The sequence below is a fragment of the Eleutherodactylus coqui genome, chromosome 13, assembly GCF_035609145.1.
Source record: "Eleutherodactylus coqui strain aEleCoq1 chromosome 13, aEleCoq1.hap1, whole genome shotgun sequence".
Taxonomy (NCBI): domain Eukaryota; kingdom Metazoa; phylum Chordata; class Amphibia; order Anura; family Eleutherodactylidae; genus Eleutherodactylus; species Eleutherodactylus coqui.
In genome coordinates, this window is record NC_089849.1 from 74,884,221 (window position 1) to 74,904,768 (window position 20,548).

Sequence of the window (20,548 nt, forward strand, 5' to 3'; positions counted from 1 at the left end):
CCCAGGCTCAGTTAGTGGCACAGCCCACTGAGGATTCGGTAGCCTCTGACAGCTGGCTCCAGCCTGTCCACTGACTAACAGCATTTCCTGATTTCGATCCGTAAGGCAGCTCTGCACGGTTATTCTCTATTAAAGAAGCTTTGTGCTGTATGCATTAGCGATGCAAGCAAAAAAAAGAGAAAAAGACATGTTCAAGGGGGGTTGGGGTCGTATTGGCCATGATTAACCCTTCAGCTTTAAGAATCAGTGCTTCATTGTTTATCTTGTATCACGTTTTTCTTATAGAAGACCTCATTGGAAAAATACAATTTTAGTGAAAACACAGTTTTAGAAGAGTTTACGAAGGTGGGCCAATTATTTTACCAATATCATCAATCATATCAATCAATAATCATATCAATCAGCTAATCGTGGCAGACTGCTCGCCATAATACCCCTTTGTTACGCAGACTGCTCCCCATGCTCTCATTGTAGATGGGCACTAGGTGCAAGATGTGGTTCACCCTTACTCGTTTGAGCAGGTCCAGTAGAGAGGGGCCCAGCTCTTGCAGGGTTACCATATTTACTCGGTCTATGTAAGAGGTAGGTGATGCCAGCATGGCCTTATGGCCTAGATCCGACCAAACCTGTTTCTTGGAGGGCCTCACAGTATTGTGAAGGATGCTGGGGATATTTTCCTGAGCATACAGAAACTTTAATATATGTGCAATAAGTAACAATAGGCATAAAGAGCACTTCTCCGTCACCGAGGGAAGGTTCATTATTGGCCGTTACTGGGCCGGTGTGTATATATTCTGGGCCGAGGTAATAGTCTTTTCTAGTCTTTTGCAAATCTGTAACTCCTGTGCAACTGGTTATAGGCAAGTCTAACCTGGTAACCAGGTTCATTCTCTGACAGCAGTGAGTTCAATTTGGTCGAACCAGAGGAGGGAAGGTACAAGGGAAGCGGAAGGCTCGAAAACTTTTCTTTGCAAAAAAGTTCACTGGTTCATGTCTCACGCCCGTAGGGTAACTCTTTTGTCAATTTATCAATCACCAGCTCTGTAGAAGACACTCTGAGACATGTACTCACATATCTTCACAGCCTGATGTAGACCTTGCTCTGCCCACCTCCCGGCTTCCGGTTAGTAGTTTCCCACCCAGAGTCCGTGGCACCTAGCACCCTCTTCCTCTTAAAAAGACAGACTACATAGAATACAGCCATATTTAAACAATAAAGCAAGCCCCATTATATCATTTCTTTCCCAGACTACCCCTTATGATACCCTCTGCTGCACACACTGCTCTCCATGCCCTTATTACTGCTCCCCTCTCATAACATGCCCCCCCCCCTCCACCCCCAATAGTGACAAATCTCTATACAGAACACTGATCGTTCAGCTTCCTGTTTGATCATAGAGATGAGTGCAGGGAGGAGTCATAGCTATTGCAGCCATAATCACTGGATTTGCCTAGTGTGGAAACTTTTTGGACACGACGAACACTTAGGTGATACAACATCATTTGTTTTGTTTTTTTGTTTTTTTTCATTGGTGTGCTTATTTTCTTTTTGTAAGTTTGGAGTTACTTTCTATTTTTACAATTTTGGGCTATTAAAGCTGTGATATATATATATATATATATATATATATATATATATATATATATATATCATAGCTATACACCTATATAACATAGCAAGTTATGTTGCTAATGGCGACCAATCCCCTTCGCTATGTGTGTGGATAACTATACGGTTAGCACGGATGTTCTTCAGGCGTTATTGTGATAGCTATATTGTGCTCATGCTTACCATTTTCAATAAGGAAAATACTGAAAAAGCTGAAGAGGCGAGCAAACAGGTAGGAGAAGAACAGAATACCAGACTGATTATCTTCTGAATGTCAATCGGGAAAACATAAAGGAATGCTTAAGAAACAATGCAGAAAGCACTTAACTAATACTGGAAGTCTGCCGATTCTCATTTGAACTAGAAATATTGGATCCCTCACTGTTTCACCAACAGATAAGCGCAGCATCTGCCGTATTGCTATTTTCTGCTGTAAAACATTCTTTTCTATATCTGAATGTTTCAGACATATTAAGACAAGAGACATGGATAAAGTAACTCTACAATGAATGCATTGGTTAATAATGTATCACATCAAAAGCCACTTGTAATAGAACATCTCATATCATCTTTTGCCTTATGTAAAAATATTTAATCAGCTCATTAGCCAGCGCTTAACAGGTTTCACATACAACAAAATGTGTTATTCTCAGCAAAGAGACACCAAGTAATCTCGTAGATATGATACCTTTTAATGGCTAACCAAGAGACATGTTGTAGCGAGCTTTTCAACCTACTTAAGGTTCTTCCTCAGGCATAATGGAATAGCTCCGAAGACGCATACATATATATATACACACATACATATAAAAAGGCACAGACATGATGTGATTAATTTGTACTTAAAACAAAATCAGAACAGAATGATTAGAGGAATAAATACCTAATTAGTCAACAGATATCGAATGTGAAGGGTTTATGGTCTCTAAATTGGTGTTAGGGGGTCACCCGGTCTGTGTGTTATCTGTGCTATAGATTTCTCATAATGTCCAGTGATGCATGAAGCCATCTTTGATATTAATTATGGTCTTGATAGTGTAAAAGGTTATAAACTCGTACTCCCAAATTCTTCTGTTATGTTCAGATTTGAAATTGGCTTTTAATATAGTAACTATCATATGTTCTATGTTGTGTCAATGACTAGAAAACCGCTCAGCTACAGGTAATTCTGTCTTTCTTTCTTTAACCCTTTACTGACCAAGTCTATTTGCGCCTTATTGACCAGGCCAAATTTTGGAAATCTGACATGTCACTTTAACATGGAATAACTCCGTAAAGGTTTTGCATGTTCAAATGTTACATTCAATCAGGACGTGCTGGATATGCCACCCACAGATCTCCCACATCTGCAAACAAATAGTGATAAAACAAAACAGAACAAAAAACTTGAAACTCTGTCTATATAACTAAACTCAGGGGAGGAACCTGCCTGAAAGCAGGACAATCATCCCGATAAGGATGGCCCTGACCGCATGTCTCGGCCCCTAGTTGACCCTTTGTGGGAAAGGGTAATAACTCAAGAAACCAAAAGTTAGAAGGCAAACAAGAGCAATTGATACACAGATAACTGAGAGGCCCAGGACCAAGCTATGGCTGCTAGCCCAGCCAGAGAGAGAATGAAAGTCAACAGCAACTCATCTCAGTATCAGGCCAAGCTAAATAGCCCTGATAATTACCCACAGGTGCGACTAAGCATGTCACACCTAATACCATACCCAACAAAGCCAGAAGAGGTAGAAACATCTCCAAACCAAACAACCGACTATCAGCAAGGCAGCAATCCCAGAACCGCCGCAACACCAAGTAATTTCGACACATTTTTTTCACCCCATATTGTACTTCACTTAGGTGGTAAAAATAGACCGATTTGTGTATATTTACTAAAAGCGCCAAAATTGAAAAAAATTTGAAAACATTTTCATTTTTTCACATTTTCAACTGCAATATCTTAAATATGTGCAAACATACTGTGCACATTTTGATCAGATATATATTCACATCTGTTTACTTTATTCTGGAAGCACATTGGAAAAACTTTAGTTTTTTAAACCATTTAGGAGACGTACAAACTTGACATTAATTGTTAAAATTTTGAGGAACATTTTGTTATCCTTCACCAAACCAACACTGCAAAGACTCATATGTGTCAGAATGATAGATGCCCCCACAAATTACCCCACTTAAAAAGGACACCCCTTAATGTATTCACTAAGGGGTGTCAGGACTATTTTACTCCAGTTTTTTTCAGGAGTTAATGCAATTTAGGGGAGAAAAATAATCATATTTTTGCAAATATGTCATTTTAAAGACATATTTTTCTCTACAGTGCACATAAAAATGAGGATTTGCACCCCAAAGTGGATACCCCTGTTTGTCCTGTGTACAGAAACATACCCATTGTGGCCCTAATATTATGTCTGTGTGCACAACAGGGCCCAAACTGAAAGCAGTTTACCCCCCACCAGCGATCACGTGACCAGGGACTGCATACCACGACCCCCTGTGAAATCTGAAGGCTCTCAGCTACCTTTGGTAGCCAGGAGCAGGGATATTATAAATTTCCCGGGCAATTCCCGGCTTTTGCACATGCCTCTGCCCTTTTCTCGATGGGCACATGTGCAGTAGCCAGGGTAAGGTCCTTGGATAAAGATCTTGTCGGGGGACAAATCAGTGGGCCATAGGTAAGTAATTTCATCACAGATCCAATCTGTGAGAGGAGGTGAAGCTTTAACCTTTTAAACATTTTTTTTAAACTTTACATGATCGGCGTTATCCACTGGATAACGGCGATCACGTGACCGCATACCCTGGTTTATCCTCCATTAAAAACAAACCAAAAACATACTGATTGGTTAAAGGGCTTCTCTGTCGAAGGGCTTCCTCACACAGGCATATATGTGTGTGTTTTTGAGCAAGGGAAATATTTGCACGCTAAACACAGAGAATAGAACCCATTGACTTCAATGGGCTTGTCCTCATGAAGGTGTTTTCCATGTGCATTTGGTAAAAAGTAGGACATGCTCTATTTTCCTGCGTTTTGCGCAGCAAGGGTCCCATAAAAGTCTATGAGAGGTGCACAAATACCCAAGGGGGAGCATTAAACACTGCGTAACATGCAGGGAAAAACACGTCTCGGACTCATTAGGCTAATTAACCTTTTATTCCATGGAAAGGGTGTTTTGCGCACACGTGTGTGAACTAGTCTTGTGTGCACAAGCAGTACAATACTATACATAGACATGTTCATGTACAAGTACATGTGAACAATAATCTAAGACTGGTCTTTTACAGATCAAGTTTAGATAAGTTATGACAGTGTAAGATGCGCCAAGAATTTGGCGCATTTTGGGATGGCCATGCGATATCTTCTAAAATCTATGGCAGGTAATATCCGATATAGATTTGTGTTATAATTTATGGCAGTTTCTGACATAAACTACAGTGAATTTCACAGGCCACGGCTCACCCCGCCTCCTCCCATCAAGCCCCACCTACATTTTTTTTTTGCAAAGTGCCAAGGGCAGAACAAAAAGCAGAAAAGTCACCAATTTCTTTCCAGTAAAACACGTTGATCTTAGATACGTGTAACATTTCCGAATTATAATGAGGCGCAGGCTCTTATTGTATGTGGCACATCTTGGCATGGACATGCGCCACTATCTGAAATCTACGGCAGGTAATTTTCACCAGTTCCTAGTAAGGGCATCATGAAAAACAGAAAAGTCACAACTTTTTTATGCCAGAATTCTGGTTTAAATAGGTTTTTGAATCCCCCCATAGATTTCTGCAGGATGTCACTTATGTGGGTTAGGGCAGCAGTTTTTCATTACTTAGTGTAAGACTTTGCAGTGTACAGCGAGGACTGCTAAAGATGAGTCCAATGATATGCATGATATCCAACCAGGGGTGTAACTATAGAGGATGCAGGAGATGCGGTTGCACCCGGGCCCAGGAGCCTTAGGGGCCCATAGGACTTCTCTTCTCCATATAGGGAGCCCAGTACTATGAATAAAGCATTATAGTTGGGGCCCTGTTACAGGTTTTGCATTGGGCTTCAAGTTACACCTCTGTATCCAACCCTCCATTCCTGTCCAGCCACAGATTGGCAGGTCCCTCCATATATACAGTAATAGGTCCATCACCTAAGCTATAATTCTTGTGCATTTTGAATAGGAAACCTCCCCCATTATGTTAAAAGTTTGACACTCAGTTTAAAACTAAACGAATGTCCTTTGAGCTACTGTATATTGGTCTCACCATATAGTGCGACTCTTCTATTGTGCATTGCTATTTGCATAAGGCATCAGAAAATTCAGGTTACTTACAATGTGGACTTTCCCGTGCTCCAGCTTTCAGAAGGGTCCTTGCAATAGGCACGTTATTTGTCATGATGGCAATGTCCAAGGGCGTTAGTCCTTCACTGTTGGGTGTATTAAGGTCCAATTCCTCAGCTGTGTACTGATAAATAAGAATCTGGACAGCCTCCAGATCCTGCTGCTCAACTGCCTCAAACATGGCTTCATTGCACTGGAAGTTCTGTTGCAAAAGAAAAACCCAACATGACAACTGTTATCCAATGTGACAAACTACGATAACAGCTGTAATTAAAACCAATTAAACACTTGATTAACTGTAACAATTTCCGTTTTGGAGGGGACCAATGGGATTCTACTATATGCGAAATTATCATTTCACATATGCAATGTAGAGGACACATCGTTTCTCCGGATTGTCCTCTTATGTGAACCCTTTAAACACTATATTCAGTTGTTTTGGAGTTAGACATAATGGCTCTCATTACAATTTTCATGGATAACATCAATCAGCTTTCCACAGACATTGAATGGCATATAAAACGGCATCACTATGCGGTTACATTCTTTCTCTTGTTCTCTGTCTCTTTCCGCTCTGTTTGTGCATTCTGCTTTTCTGAAAGCCTAATAAAATAACATATATAACATATATTAAATTAGTATGTAAGGCCGAAAAAAGACACATGTCCATGCAGTTCAGCCTACTTTTTCCCCAATGTTGATCCAGAGGAAGGCAAAAAACGCCAATCAGGTAGAAGCCAATTTTCCCAATTTAAGGGGAAAAAAAATCCTTCCGACTCCAATCTGGCAATTGGAATAATCCCTGGATCACTTACCCTTATGAAATAATTAGTGACTATAACATAGTCAATAATTAGCCCAAGAAAGGGATCCAGGCTCCTCTTAAACTCTTTTATCAAGTTCACCAACACCACCTTCTCAGGCTGAGAGTTCCATAGTCTCACTGCTCTTACAGTAAAGAACCCCCTTCTATGTCAGTGTAGAAACCTTCTTTCCTCTAGACGTAGAGGATGTCTCCTGGTTACAGTGACAGTCCTGGGATAAATAGATGATGGGAGAGATCTCTGTGCTGTCCCTGATATATTTATACATAGTTATTAGGAATCCATAAATGGGTCTCAAGGAATTTTTTTCTAACGCCAAAATACCCCATTTTGATAAAATCGGGGCAATATCTGCATGAAGTTTATATTTTCACCTTGTGTTTGTGTAGATTTCCTCCCACTCTAGAAAAACATACTAATAGCTTAAAACAGATTGTGAGCCCCGGAGGGGACAGAAAATATCAGGTGATGTAAAGGGCTGACTAATATGTATGGGCTATGTAAATAAAGGTGATTATCATGAAACACAGGGAGAACATACAAACTCCATTCAGATGTTGCCAGATTTGAACCGAGGACCCCAACACTGCAAGGCAATAGTGCCAACTGCTGAGCTACAGGAGAGCCATAACTCCTAGGTTCGATCAGGTCAAATCACCTAAGGTTCAAACTTTTAACAAGATTTGACCAAAACAGGGTTCAACTGGTTCAATTCACTCAACACTAAATATCAATATTAACCCTAGACCTCTAGAGACAGGAACATTGTAACACATTGGTGGCCCAGTGGAAAAATGTAATGAGTGCCTCCCCCCATACTTTATAAAGCTCTCTGTCATCCAACTTTGCTAGAAATAATATAGTTATAGTGATTTCCAACTCTACCATTCTATGATTTAAAGTAATGCAAACTGATGCAATTTTAGAAAGTGCATCAGTTATCTGACCAATTTCAAAGACTTGTATAAAGAAAAAATGTACCCAGCTTATTTTCACACTAATTTATCCTCTATGTCAGGGTCTAGGGAATAAATGTCTGATCACAGGGGATCCTACTGCTGAGACCTCCACCAATCCCAAGCAGTGGTCGATGTGAATGGAGAGGCAATGTTCATACATCACCACCACCACTCACTTATATGGGAGTGAGAGAAATAGCCAAGCTCATCGATTTCCCTCACTCCCATAGTAGAGCGCATCACCACTCCATTCGCAAGGGGCGTTCAGAGTCCGCCATACTTGGGATTTCAGGGAGTTTCAGAAGTTGGACCCTCAGCGATCAAACCTTTATCACCCATCCTGTGGATAGGTGATGAATGTCTTTCGTGGGAGAACCCCTTACACCCTTTCCAATCCACTGTCTGATGTCTAAAGACATTTTGATTGAAGTCTGTACAGCTCCGCTGTCAGAAGACGTCCAGGAGAGTATTCTTACTGTACATTAATGGTCTCTCTGTTGTCGGGGGGCCTTTCCCACTTGTCCCATACTGCAGTACTGTCTCTAGCCAACAGATGGCGCCATTGTATAATGGCAGAAAGAGAAAACCCCCTAGGAAACCCTGAATCCAAAATTGGATTGCAAAGGGTTAAGCCATGCTGATCTGAAACTGCAATCTCTCAGAAGCTCCCATAATAGCCTTTTCTTTGATAAAAGGACATTGGTATCTCAGAAGAACTTTGTAATATTTAGATTTTGGTTCTAAATAAAGTTTGTAATCAGCTTAAATGTGGTATCGCGTTGTGTTTGCATTTCCCCTCAGCCATTCCTCCGCAATCACAGTAATTTATTTAGTATCATCATTCGAACCCTTTATTGTTTCCTTTCCTTGGGCATAAGTCAGAAATAATTAGGTTTGTATACTGTAGCCTTAAACCACAGTAGTAGTCAGACTCATCTGTTTCTATATTTAACCTGGATTACTTTCCAGATAAGGTTTTCAACATTCGAAGATCCTCCATCACAATTTGTTAATGGTCTTGAACATGTATAAACTATGAGCAAACTGTGTAATGGCAACTTTAAAGTAATGAGCAGAACATGTGCAAACCATGCTAAACTGTAACCCAACCTAAAGATACGCTGTTATGAATTTCCTTCCTCCCATAGATGACTGGGTATAAACTATACAAGAGCCATATGACACAACAAAGAACAAAAGAGGTGAAGTCAATGAAGTAGAAAAGGGAAAGACGCACAAAGACTTTGTACTTATTCTCTTGATAGACTTGTGTTCAGGTGCTATTTACTGGGAATCTTCCCGATACAGTCATTCTTTAGAGACTCTTTCAGAATAAGGCCCCTTCGACTTGTGTAATACAATTGTATTATAGCACTTCAGGGTTCTATGGTTATCAGAACTGCAAAAGGTCCAGATATTGCAGTCATAACATGAATGCAAAGATTCATCTGTGTTACAGATGTCTGGGTGTGGTGTGGGCGTCAGGTGGCTGCTTGTAAAAGGCCAAAGCACCAATGATAACTATTCTGAATACCTATTCCTATTGAAGATAATTTCCTATTCCTACAGGGGGCAGGAATTGTCGCAATCAGGCTTTTACTTTCTGACAAAATTACGTCCTTCTAATGCCCTGTGTGCCACATCACTCTTGTAATATACTTTCATTAAAATGTTTTGTTTTACCACTGTAAATGAAGTATGAAGTGCAGCCCCACTGCAATCCACTGCTTGTTGTTAGGCATTTAGTTTCTTTAGCAACTAGGATACTGGGACTTTTCACAGGCTCAGTTTCCCTGCACTCACATAGCTCACAGATCTGCAGTCAGTGTGTACAATCTTTACCTCTCCTGATCTTATATTGACCTAACCTGCTGTATGTACTTATCTTTATGCTGTAAATGGGCCTTTAGATTGATCTTTATTGCACAAAGGGGTAGACACACCTACATAAAAGGAAAATGACGTATTTAATAGAGTCCCTTGTACAAACTTGGTTACCAGTCTAACATCATTCATTTTACTGAGGTAAGAAAGCACCTAATAGTATATTTTTCTCACTATCTTATAAGTCCATTAAATTAGGCTAAAATACTGCATGACAATTATATTATGCCCCTTCATCATTGGGTCACTGTGCTTGAGAAGAAAAATAATAGTCTTCCTCAGGTTCCAACAAATGCATATAGTTGAGTACAAGATGGACATAAGTTGCCGTTCAAGCACCCTGATTATTGGACTATATGTCTATATCTGACTATATGGAGCCAGACCCTTTGAAGGCGGTCATGGCGGAATCATATACCTCTGTGGTCAGAAATATGTAGGGAGGACGTCGCTTGGATTAAAAAAATACTAGAGACCTATCAAAAAAAGCCTTTACATCACAACAGAAGCTTCAAAAGCCTTCTATTGGGTCCTAAGAAGAGGAAATATTTGGTTTGGGACACCATCCAGAAAACTTAAATGAACATATCTTGTGCTTGGGTATTAATCTCAGCTTAGTAGGTGGAACCAAATGATTTTCACTCATTTTTGGTGGCTAAAATTGCACGTGTCTATTCTGTATCGGCACCTTCATCCAGTCATTAACCAATAGTCAAATGAAGATGCCAATGCTGCACAGAAACGTGTTGCGAAATAAAGTTCATCTCTGCAAACAGTCCGTCTTTGCATTTCCTGAGTTCTCCTATTTAGTGCCGACCATCCCTATCTTCTGAACGTCTCTGCTGGTTCTTCACATGGTGACTACCTGCTGATCCATTAGGGTAGGCTGCGGCCTTACAGACAGGCACCAAATATGTTGTGCGGGTGCGCAGATTTGGAATTAGTACAGTTAGACCTTATTCACACAGGCACGTCACTGAGGAGATTCCTAAAACGTAACATTTAATATTTCAATAGCTAAAAAAGTGTAGGGCTCCAAACACAATAAATAAATATATACACACACCACAAATACCTGGATTCTACAAACACCAATTTGGTGTAGAGAACCAAACTTAGGTTCCATAAATTGACCCAGACAAGGAGTCTCACCTATGTGTACAGTTCCACCTCTAACGATGAGACCAGATGAGCAACTTGTAATCACTGGCATAACTATAGGGGATCCATAAGGCCAATCTTCTCCATATAGGGAGCCCAATACTATGCATAAAGCATTATAGTTGGGGGCCCTGTTACAGGTTTTGCATTGGGGCCCAGAAGCTTCAAGTTACGCCTCTGTGTGTAATAATATATAGGACCCGCCAGTTACCCAAGGTCTTTAAGTAGCTGTTAATTGATATTCTCTAACAACCCAGGTGAATGAAAAGCACCAAAGTAGAGGCTTAGTATGCAGTCTATACCATTATGCATATAACCCCATTTGTATAGGCTCAGAACTAATGGCACCGCAGTAGGTCCAGACTCAGTTAACCCATCTAGTGTCATGGTGGTGTGGCATTGTTTCAAACGGACTGATCCTGCTTCCTAGAGAAACATAGAAGAGCAGGTCACCAACCATAAGGAGGTTGATCCTCCTATTAGCAACAGGTGTAACAGATGTAGAGATATAGACTAATGATATAGAAAGATTCTGGGTTTGATGAGTTTCCGTTGATCACTCAACTCATCAGGAACCCTATCAAAGAAGTAATTCATCTAAAGTACATATCACTTTCTATCATAGAATTGATGTATCTAAAGTGCATCTCTCTTACACTACTGCAGTCCCAAATAGTGTACTCCTAATCTTGTAAACTAAAGATTATTTAAAAGCAAACCTATCTCATTCCAATAGCATAACCTTTAATACCACTAGGTCTAATTCTAGCAGAATAGGTTGAAGGCTGATGAGGAGTAATATTCCTGACTAAATCTCTAACTGGTCTGGTTGCAATAACCTACGCTAAGTAGTTCTATGTCTGGAGGCGATGTCTCAGAACCAACTAACAGAGCAGCAACCAAAGAAAATAAAAAAGAGAAGTAGCAAAGTCCTCAGCCCTGATGGTGGGCTGGAGACTTTTGCCCATAGAATGTGCTCCTGAGATGTAAATGTCATCAGAACTACAAAAGGTCCAGATATTGCAGTCGTAACATGAATGCGAAGATTCATCTGTATTACAGATGTCTGGGTGTGGTGTTGGCGTCAGGTGGCTGCCTGCAAAAGGCCAAAGCACCAATGATAACTATTCTGAATACCTATTCCTATTGAAGATGATTTCCTATTCCTATAGGAGGGAATTGTCGCAATCAGGCTTTTACTTTTTTTTCAATCAAATTACCGGGGGGTGGGGGGAGTTATTATCTTCCAGAATCAAAAGATTTTAGATACATTTTGGGACTGTGGTATATTTATTTAGATTGGCTTTTCAAGATATGCTTAAGACCCCCTGTCCACGGCAGTGTATTCGCCAGCAGTAAACCGCCGGTGAATCGGGCCAACCAACGCTTTCCAAAGCATTGCTATGGAAAGCGCCGGCCCCTGTCCACGAGCAGAGAATCATTGTGATTCAATCATTGCGCATGCTCCGAATTGCCAATATCCTCCGCGGCCAGCCTATCTATCAGATAGGGCTGACTGTCAGAGATTCGGCGGCGGCTCCTGCTCCCAGGCGGTGGCTCCCGTGGCAGAGATTTTCCGCGGGACTTCGCAACTCCCGTGGACAACCAGCCTAATTTTCTGGCAAAATTATGCCCTTCTAATGCCCTGTGTGCCACATCACTCTTGTAATATACTTTCATTAAAATCTTTTGTTTTACCACTGTAAATGAAGTATGAAGTGCAGCCCCACTGCAATCCACTGCTTGTTGTTAGGCATTTAGTTTCTTTAGCAACTAGGATACTGGGACTTTTCTTAGCTGTGGGGAAGGGAATGCCTTCACAGGCTCAGTTTCCCTGCACTCACATAGCTCACAGATCTGCAGTCAGTGTGTACAATCTTTACCTCTCCTAATCTTATATTTACCTAACCTGCTGTATGTACTTATCCTCATGTTGTAAATGGGCCTTTAGATTAATCTTTATTGCACAAAGGGGTAGACGCACCTACATAAAAGGAAAATGACGTATTTAATAGAGTCCCTTGTACAAACTTGGTTACCAGTCTAGCATCATTCATTTTACTGAGGTAAGAAAGCACCTAATAGTATATTTTTCTTCCTATATTATGCGTCCATTAAATTAGGCTAAAATACTGCATGACAATTATATTATGCCCCTTCATCATTGGGTCACTGTGCTTGAGAAGAAAAATAATAGTTTTCCTCAGGTTCCAACAAATGCATATAGTTGAGTACAAGATGGACATAAGTTGCCTTTCAAGCATTCTGATTATTGGACTATATGTCTATATCTGACTATATGGAGCCAGACCCTTTGAAGGCGGTCATGGCGGAATCATATACCTCTGTGGTCAGAAATATGTAGGGAGGACGTCGCTTGGATTAAAAAAATACTAGAGACCTATCAAAAAAAGCCTTTACATTACAACAGAAGCTTTAAAAGCCTTCTATTGGGTCCTAAGAAGAGGAAATATTTGGTTTGGGACACCATCCAGAAAACTTAAATGAACATATCTTGTGCTTGGGTATTAATCTCAGCTTAGTAGGTGGAACCAAATGATTTTCACTCATTTTTGGTGGCTAAAATGGCACGTTTCTATTCTGTATCGGCACCTTCATCCAGTCATTAACCAATAGTCAAATGAAGATGCCAATGCTGCACAGAAACGTGTTGTCAAATAAAGTTCATCTCTACAAACAGTCCGTCTTTGCATTTCCTGAGTTCTCCTATTTAGTGCCGACCATCCCTATCTTCTGAACCTCTCTGTTGATCCATTTGGGGAGGCTGCGGCCTTACAGACAGGCACCAAATATGTTGTGCGGGTGCGCAGATTTGGACCTTATTCACACAGGCACGTCACTGAGGAGATTCCTAAAACTTAACTTTTACTATTTCAATAGCTAAAAAAGTGTAGGGCTCCAAGCACAATAAATAAATATATACACACACCACAAATACCTGGATTCTCCAAACACCAATTTGGTGTAGAGAACCAAACTTAAAGGGGAGACAAACCCGATGCAGGGGTTTAAAAAAAAAACCAGATAGTACTTACCCGAATCCCCGCGCTCCGGTGACTTCTTACTTACCTTGCGAAGATGGCCGCCGGGATCTTCACCCACGGTGGACTGCAGGTCTTCTCCCATGGTGCACCGTGGGCTCTGTGCGTTCCATTGCCGATTCCAGCCTCCTGATTGGCTGGAATCGGCACACGTGACGGGGTGGAGCTATGAGGAGCAGCTCTCCGGCACGAGCGGCCCCATTCAGAAGGAAGAAGACCAGACTGCGCAAGCGCGTCTAATCGGGAGATTAGTCGCTGAAATTAGACGGCACCATGGAGACGAGGACGCTAGCAACGGAACAGGTACGTGAATAACTTCTGTATGGCTCATAATTAATGCACAATGTACATTACAAAGTGCATTAATATGGCCATACAGAAGTGTATACCCCCACTTGCTTTCGCGGGACAACCCCTTTAAGTTCCATTAAATTGATCCAGACAAGGAGTCTCACCTATGTGTACAGTTCAACCTCTAACGATGAGACCAGATGAGAAACATGTAATCACTGGCATAACTATAGGGGATAAATAAGGCCTCTCTTCTCCATATAGGGAGCCCAATACTATGAATAAAGCATTATAGTTGGAGGCCCCGTTACAGGTTTTGCATTGGGGCCCAGAAGCTTCAAGTTACGCCTCTACGTGTAATAATATATAGGACCCGCCAGTTACCCAAGGTCTTTAGGTAGCTGTTAATTGAGATTCTCTAACAACCAGCTCCCAGCCACAACTCACCTGTCACTGGCGCCAGCCCCCGAATCTTTAGAGACGAGCGGGAAGATACTCGGCTAAGGCAATACTCGCTCGAGTAAGAAGGAAGAAGACCAGACTGCGCAAGCGCGTCTAATCGGGAGATTAGTCGCTGAAATTAGACGGCACCATGGAGACGAGGACGCTAGCAACGGAACAGGTACGTGAATAACTTCTGTATGGCTCATAATTAATGCACAATGTACATTACAAAGTGCATTAATATGGCCATACAGAAGTGTATACCCCCACTTGCTTTCGCGGGACAACCCCTTTAAGTTCCATTAAATTGATCCAGACAAGGAGTCTCACCTATGTGTACAGTTCAACCTCTAACGATGAGACCAGATGAGAAACATGTAATCACTGGCATAACTATAGGGGATAAATAAGGCCTCTCTTCTCCATATAGGGAGCCCAATACTATGAATAAAGCATTATAGTTGGAGGCCCCGTTACAGGTTTTGCATTGGGGCCCAGAAGCTTCAAGTTACGCCTCTACGTGTAATAATATATAGGACCCGCCAGTTACCCAAGGTCTTTAGGTAGCTGTTAATTGAGATTCTCTAACAACCAGCTCCCAGCCACAACTCACCTGTCACTGGCGCCAGCCCCCGAATCTTTAGAGACGAGCGGGAAGATACTCGGCTAAGGCAATACTCGCTCGAGTAATGTGCCTTAGCGAGTATACTCGCTCATCTCTATTTACAACACATCCTTAATGCTATCATTTCATATTTTCGAGAATAAAAATACCAGCAGTCCCTGGCATACTGTTAGTGCATTATACCCTACGTGATATGTGGCATTTGACATTTTCAGTTGTGCTTCTTAGAATAGCAACTAAATTCCATCTAATGCAAGAAAAATACAGCCTCTTTGTAATCAAATCTTGGAAGGAATTGAAAAAATAAACAACCTAAAGTACGACGTGTACCTGACCTTTTCTATTTTTCAGTCAAATATATTGCGAGCCTAATATTATGCGGATAGGGTTTACAAATAAATAAACATCAATAAATAAAGCCTCTTTGAGTCGTCTTGTTTTGTAAAGCTGTTGAAAAGAAACTATTTAGCTACTTAGTTACAGCATATCTGTTTCTGGGAAAGATGAGTAACAATCAATATAGGGGGTTTCACACTTGCACCCGGGGTTCCACTGTCCTGCTCCATGGTTGAACAGCTCTGTTGACTATAAGAGGGTCCGTTCAGTTTCTGCTTAGCTGACCAGTTTTTGGACAGAAGCGCATGCAGCGCTTTTTCTTCGGGTATTTTGAGCTGGATCTGCGACGGACCCTCCAACTTGAGGTTCCAACTCAGATGTGAAGCTGGCCTTTGGCAGCCTGGTGGTTTGCATTCACCTTTCCTACAGTCCTGAAAAGCAAATCTGTCTAGTTATATGTAACTCATGCCATGCAGTTTTGCCATTCTCATCTTCGGATATTGAGAGGAACCCCCTGAAGAATCTGTCATGGCAGCAATATTGGTTGTCACTCAATAGATATAAGGTATCTGTGTGTATTTGATTTCTGTAGAGAACTAATCTGTGTCTATAGTCACAATAACCTTATTTATTGCCTCTGCATGTATCATAATATTTTAAGTGTGCTTCAGGTGTCAGGGGTGCCCTGTTCTACACGTTGTTCTACACGCTGTGACAAGAGCCTTATTGGTGCAGGACACAGACAAGTATTGTACTGGTGAGTGAACAATGTACAGACACCCTGCAGGTCTGCACATAATGGCTTGTTCTGTTATACGTGGGATACGTGCTAAAAATCAACAGTGGACGTGTCTCCCCAGTGTTATACCTTAAACAGATGGATCAAGTGGGGATTTTCAAACACTATTCCTTTATTGCTGAAGCCCAAGCCCACAGTTCAGTTCTTAAAGGGAATCTGTTACCAGATTTCTGTTGCTCTATCGAAGGGCACCATTAACAAAATATATAGCATTGAAAAATGGGAGAAGAGAGACCCTTACTGAACTGGTTGAGAATAAACTCATCCGGGATGTGCAAGGGACTGCTAGGTACCCTGCGCACCAGAGGTGTGTACATAATTCTTATTTTCCCATCTTAGACATCCAGAAGGTGGAGAGTGCTTGTTCTGGTAACCATCAGTCCAGGATTGGACCTGGTAGGATTTAACGAACAAAAAAGTGTTGGGATAGTGCTCCGCAGAGTGTTTTACATGCAATGAAATGGAATTATCATGGGAGTCGCTTCACTAAGGGGGTTTTCTTTTAGAAAACCTGTCTTCTCACAATACTCAAATCCGTAGACATGCCTTATCTTTCCCGCATGTAGTGAATAGATTGGGCAGCACCTATCTTCTCTCATTTTTTTTTCAAACTCGAGCTTGTGCCTTTTTTGGAGGAGACCAAAAAGTGTCCAAGTCATTTAATATCCCATGGAACACAGTGAAGACAGTCATCAAGAAGTGGATTCAATTTGGCACAGAGGTGATATTACCAAGAACTGGACGTCCCTCTAAAATTGATGCAAAGGGCAGAAGAAAATTGGTGTGGGAGGCTGCCAAGAGGCCAACAGCAACACTAAAAGAGCTGCAGGTATTTCTAGAAAGTACCGGTTGTGTAGTGCATGTTACATCCCCGAGCCTCAGCACCAATGCGTTGGATCCATCACCAGCAGATCTCAAGCAAATGTGTGCACGGAACACCAAGGGACCATCAAACCCACATGCATAACCAGATAGAATTGCTATAATAAGTATGAGGTATTAGTTCATGGATTGGCCAAGTCACTCAAGCCCACAAGCTCACTTCAGGGGTCCTCGTTGTCTCACGGGTCCCTACTCTAACGAGACAACTAACCCGAGGAAACCTGCCTGCATGCAGGTTGATTGTCCTGATAAGGATGGCCCAGCGCTGGAACCTAAGGACCTAACTCACCCAGAGATGGTAAACGATCCACAGCAGGACAGGACACACCAACACACTAGGGATAGCATGCAACACAAAACAGTTCATACCTAATGTCTGGCCACCTGCTTAGACACACAGAAAATATCACTGTTCACACACATACACATTGAACCTGCCTGTTCACACCTGATGTCCGGCCAGCTGCACAGACACAGAACATGACACTGTAACCATCTATACATACACATAACAGGCATGCAAGAAAACTAAACCCTAGATTAAAGGGATACCAGCTTCCTCTAGCAGAGGGACTGGTGTATATATGCAGCAGACCAGTGGAGATTGGCTGGCTGGATGGAGAACACCACACCCAGCCAGCACAAACATGCCCCACCTGTGGAATTGTGCTCCTGGAAACCCATGGTACTACAGGTCCCAGAAGAACAACCCAAGAGTGCATGTAACAACCATCTACCGTATTCTTCATATGTCTGGGCTGTGGGGTACGGTGGCAAGACAGAAGCCTTTTCTAACAAAGAAAAGCATCCCACTATCTTGTGTTAAAACCTCCATCAAGTCTGCCAGAAGTACATGGGACAACGTGTTCTGGTCTGATGTGACCAAGGCTGAACTTTTTGGCATTATTTCCAAAAGGTATGTTTGTCGCAAAGCCAGCACCAAAGAACACCAATCCACAGTGTAGATGGTAGAGGCAGCATTAGGCCTCGTTCAGATGAGCATGTTTTTTGCGTACTCGCATATGCTAAGAATGCGTGAACAGGCAAAGTTTTATATGTAGAGCGCAGGAAATTTTGCCCACAACTGGGAGAGTCGGAGCAGCACTATGGGGGCGTTTCCTCACAGCTGTGGGAGGTGATTCCTTCATTCAATGATTGAATTGCTGTGATTGGTCACTGCACTCAGCCAATCAGAGGCAGCGCTTCCAGGAGATGGGGATTTAAAAATCCCTGGCCAAAAGAAATGATACAGAAGAATGCCGGTGAGCCAGGAGAAGAGGCACTGGAGCCCCGACAGCGCTGCTAGGTAATGCAATTTTTTTTTTCAAGATAGGGCTTATTTTCAGGGAAGGGCTTATATTTCAAGCCTTTCCCCAAAAATCTTGGCGGGGGTTGCCTTTATCCCATTGCTTTCAATGGAGTGGTAGCAGTGCTGTCCCCATTGAAAGCAATGGGATAACATCACAGACCCCTGCAACAGCTTTGACAGCTGAGGCAGGGGATTCTTTCATCCCCACTGCAGTCCCCTCATAACTGAACTCAGCAACAGTGCTGTCACAGTGTTCAGTGATGAGGGGACTCCCCACGGGGATTAACAGAACCCTTGGGGAGTTCCCTCATCCTGGTGGGGACTAGTTACGCACATATGAGCGCTTCTATAGGAACCCATTGGTGCTTTTAGCAGCGTGCATTATGCGCGCGCAAAACACACGCTAATGTGAATGAAACCTTCTGCTGCTGGAACTGGGGCTTTAGTCAAGGTGGAGGAAATTATGAACAGTTCCAAATATCAGTCCATTTTGGCACAAAACCGTCAGGCTTCGGCTAAAAAGCAGCAGAGGAAGAGAAATGTCACCTTTTAGCACAACAATGACCCAAAGCAGACCTCCAAATCAACAAAACAATGGCTTCTCCAGAAGAAGATCAATGTTTTGGAATGGCCTAGCCAGAGCCCAGGCCTGAATCCCATTGAAGATCTGTGGAGTGACCTGAAGATACACACGAGATGCCCTCACAATCTGACAGATTTGGAGCACTTTGGCAAGGAAGATTGGGCAAAAATTGCGAAGTCAAGATGTGCCCAGCTGATAGACACCGACCCAAGAAGGCTGAATGCTGTCATTAAGTTAAAGGGAACATCAACAAAGTATTAGTTTTAGGGTGCACATATTTATGCAACCACATTCTTATGACAGAGCATGATGGTGATGTCATCACGGGTCCTTCAACTTCAGTGCTGTGCTGCTTCTGATCCCTGTTGTATGGGAGGGGCAATGTATGTAGCAATGCTGTGTGTGTGTGATGTGCATGTAGCAGAGCTGTGTGTGTGTGACATGCATGTAGCAGAGCTGTGTGGTGCATTGCACCACCAGAAACACTGGTACTATAATTTCCTAATAATTACTAGTGTGTTTAATAGCAAAGACGATGCAAGTAAAGTCTACCTTGGTTATATTAGCCTATTCTTCCACTGGAGCGCAGGCATTATTTACACTCTGTTTTGTCTGAACACATACAGAACAATAATTGACACAGCTCAATTGTCAAGAGCTAGACCAAGGACAAGGAAATTATTTATATCTTCAAAAAAAGTCCCTTTACGTTAGAACCGAGCATGTTACTATAGTAAAACCCCATAAACAATGTCAGTGATGAAATCATTATTGTATGAGCCAGTCTGAATTAACTAGTTAAGCTAGAAAAATATTCAACCCATTTTATTCTCTGCAGGCTGATTAAATTACACGTAGGGTCAAAATGTGCGTTTAATCTCAATGTGATCTGAGCTCAATGCATCTCTTCAATCATGAACTGAATAGAGTTGTTATTTCCAGCTCCGTGCAGAAATGAGAACTACATCTAGATGAAGCTCTTAATTTCCGTAACATCTACAACCACAGATGGGGAAAGAACATTAGAATGCTTTTCATTTAAAAAGATAATGTTTTTGGCTAGACCATAAGGGCTCCTTCACACAAGCGTATGATATTTGCGCTCTCCTCAGCGCAACCTTTTTGTGCTCATATCAGCGTATTTTACTGTACTTTTTCCTCCTGCAGGAAAACAAAAATGCACCACTTGAAATGTCTGATTCGTCTAACGCTGGGGTCACGTGGGACCAAAATCCTGCGAAAATCTCGCAGAATGACCGCACGGAAATACCGCAAGATTTCTGCGGGAGAAATGCACCTTCAGCCATGGGTGGCTAAGACAATGGCAGGAGAGGGGGCGGGAGCTTAGCACACTAGTTCTCACCTCGTCCCACCTCCTCCCCTTGACAATAGACTGCGAAGGGGAGGGAAGGGAGAGACAGAGCTAAACTGTCTCCCCCCGCCCAA

The 20,548-nt window shown here is 42.0% G+C and overlaps 1 protein-coding gene across 1 annotated transcript in view; it reads right to left on the reverse strand.

Annotated features, from left to right (window-relative positions):
* Positions 1-20,548, reverse strand: part of ANKFN1 (ankyrin repeat and fibronectin type III domain containing 1) — a 432,348-nt gene that overhangs the window by 390,835 nt on the left and 20,965 nt on the right. Inside the window, exon 2 of the mRNA XM_066586983.1 lies at positions 5,935-6,145. Within this exon, the coding sequence (XP_066443080.1) occupies positions 5,935-6,145 (211 nt within the window). The remainder of the gene's footprint in view (positions 1-5,934; positions 6,146-20,548) is intronic.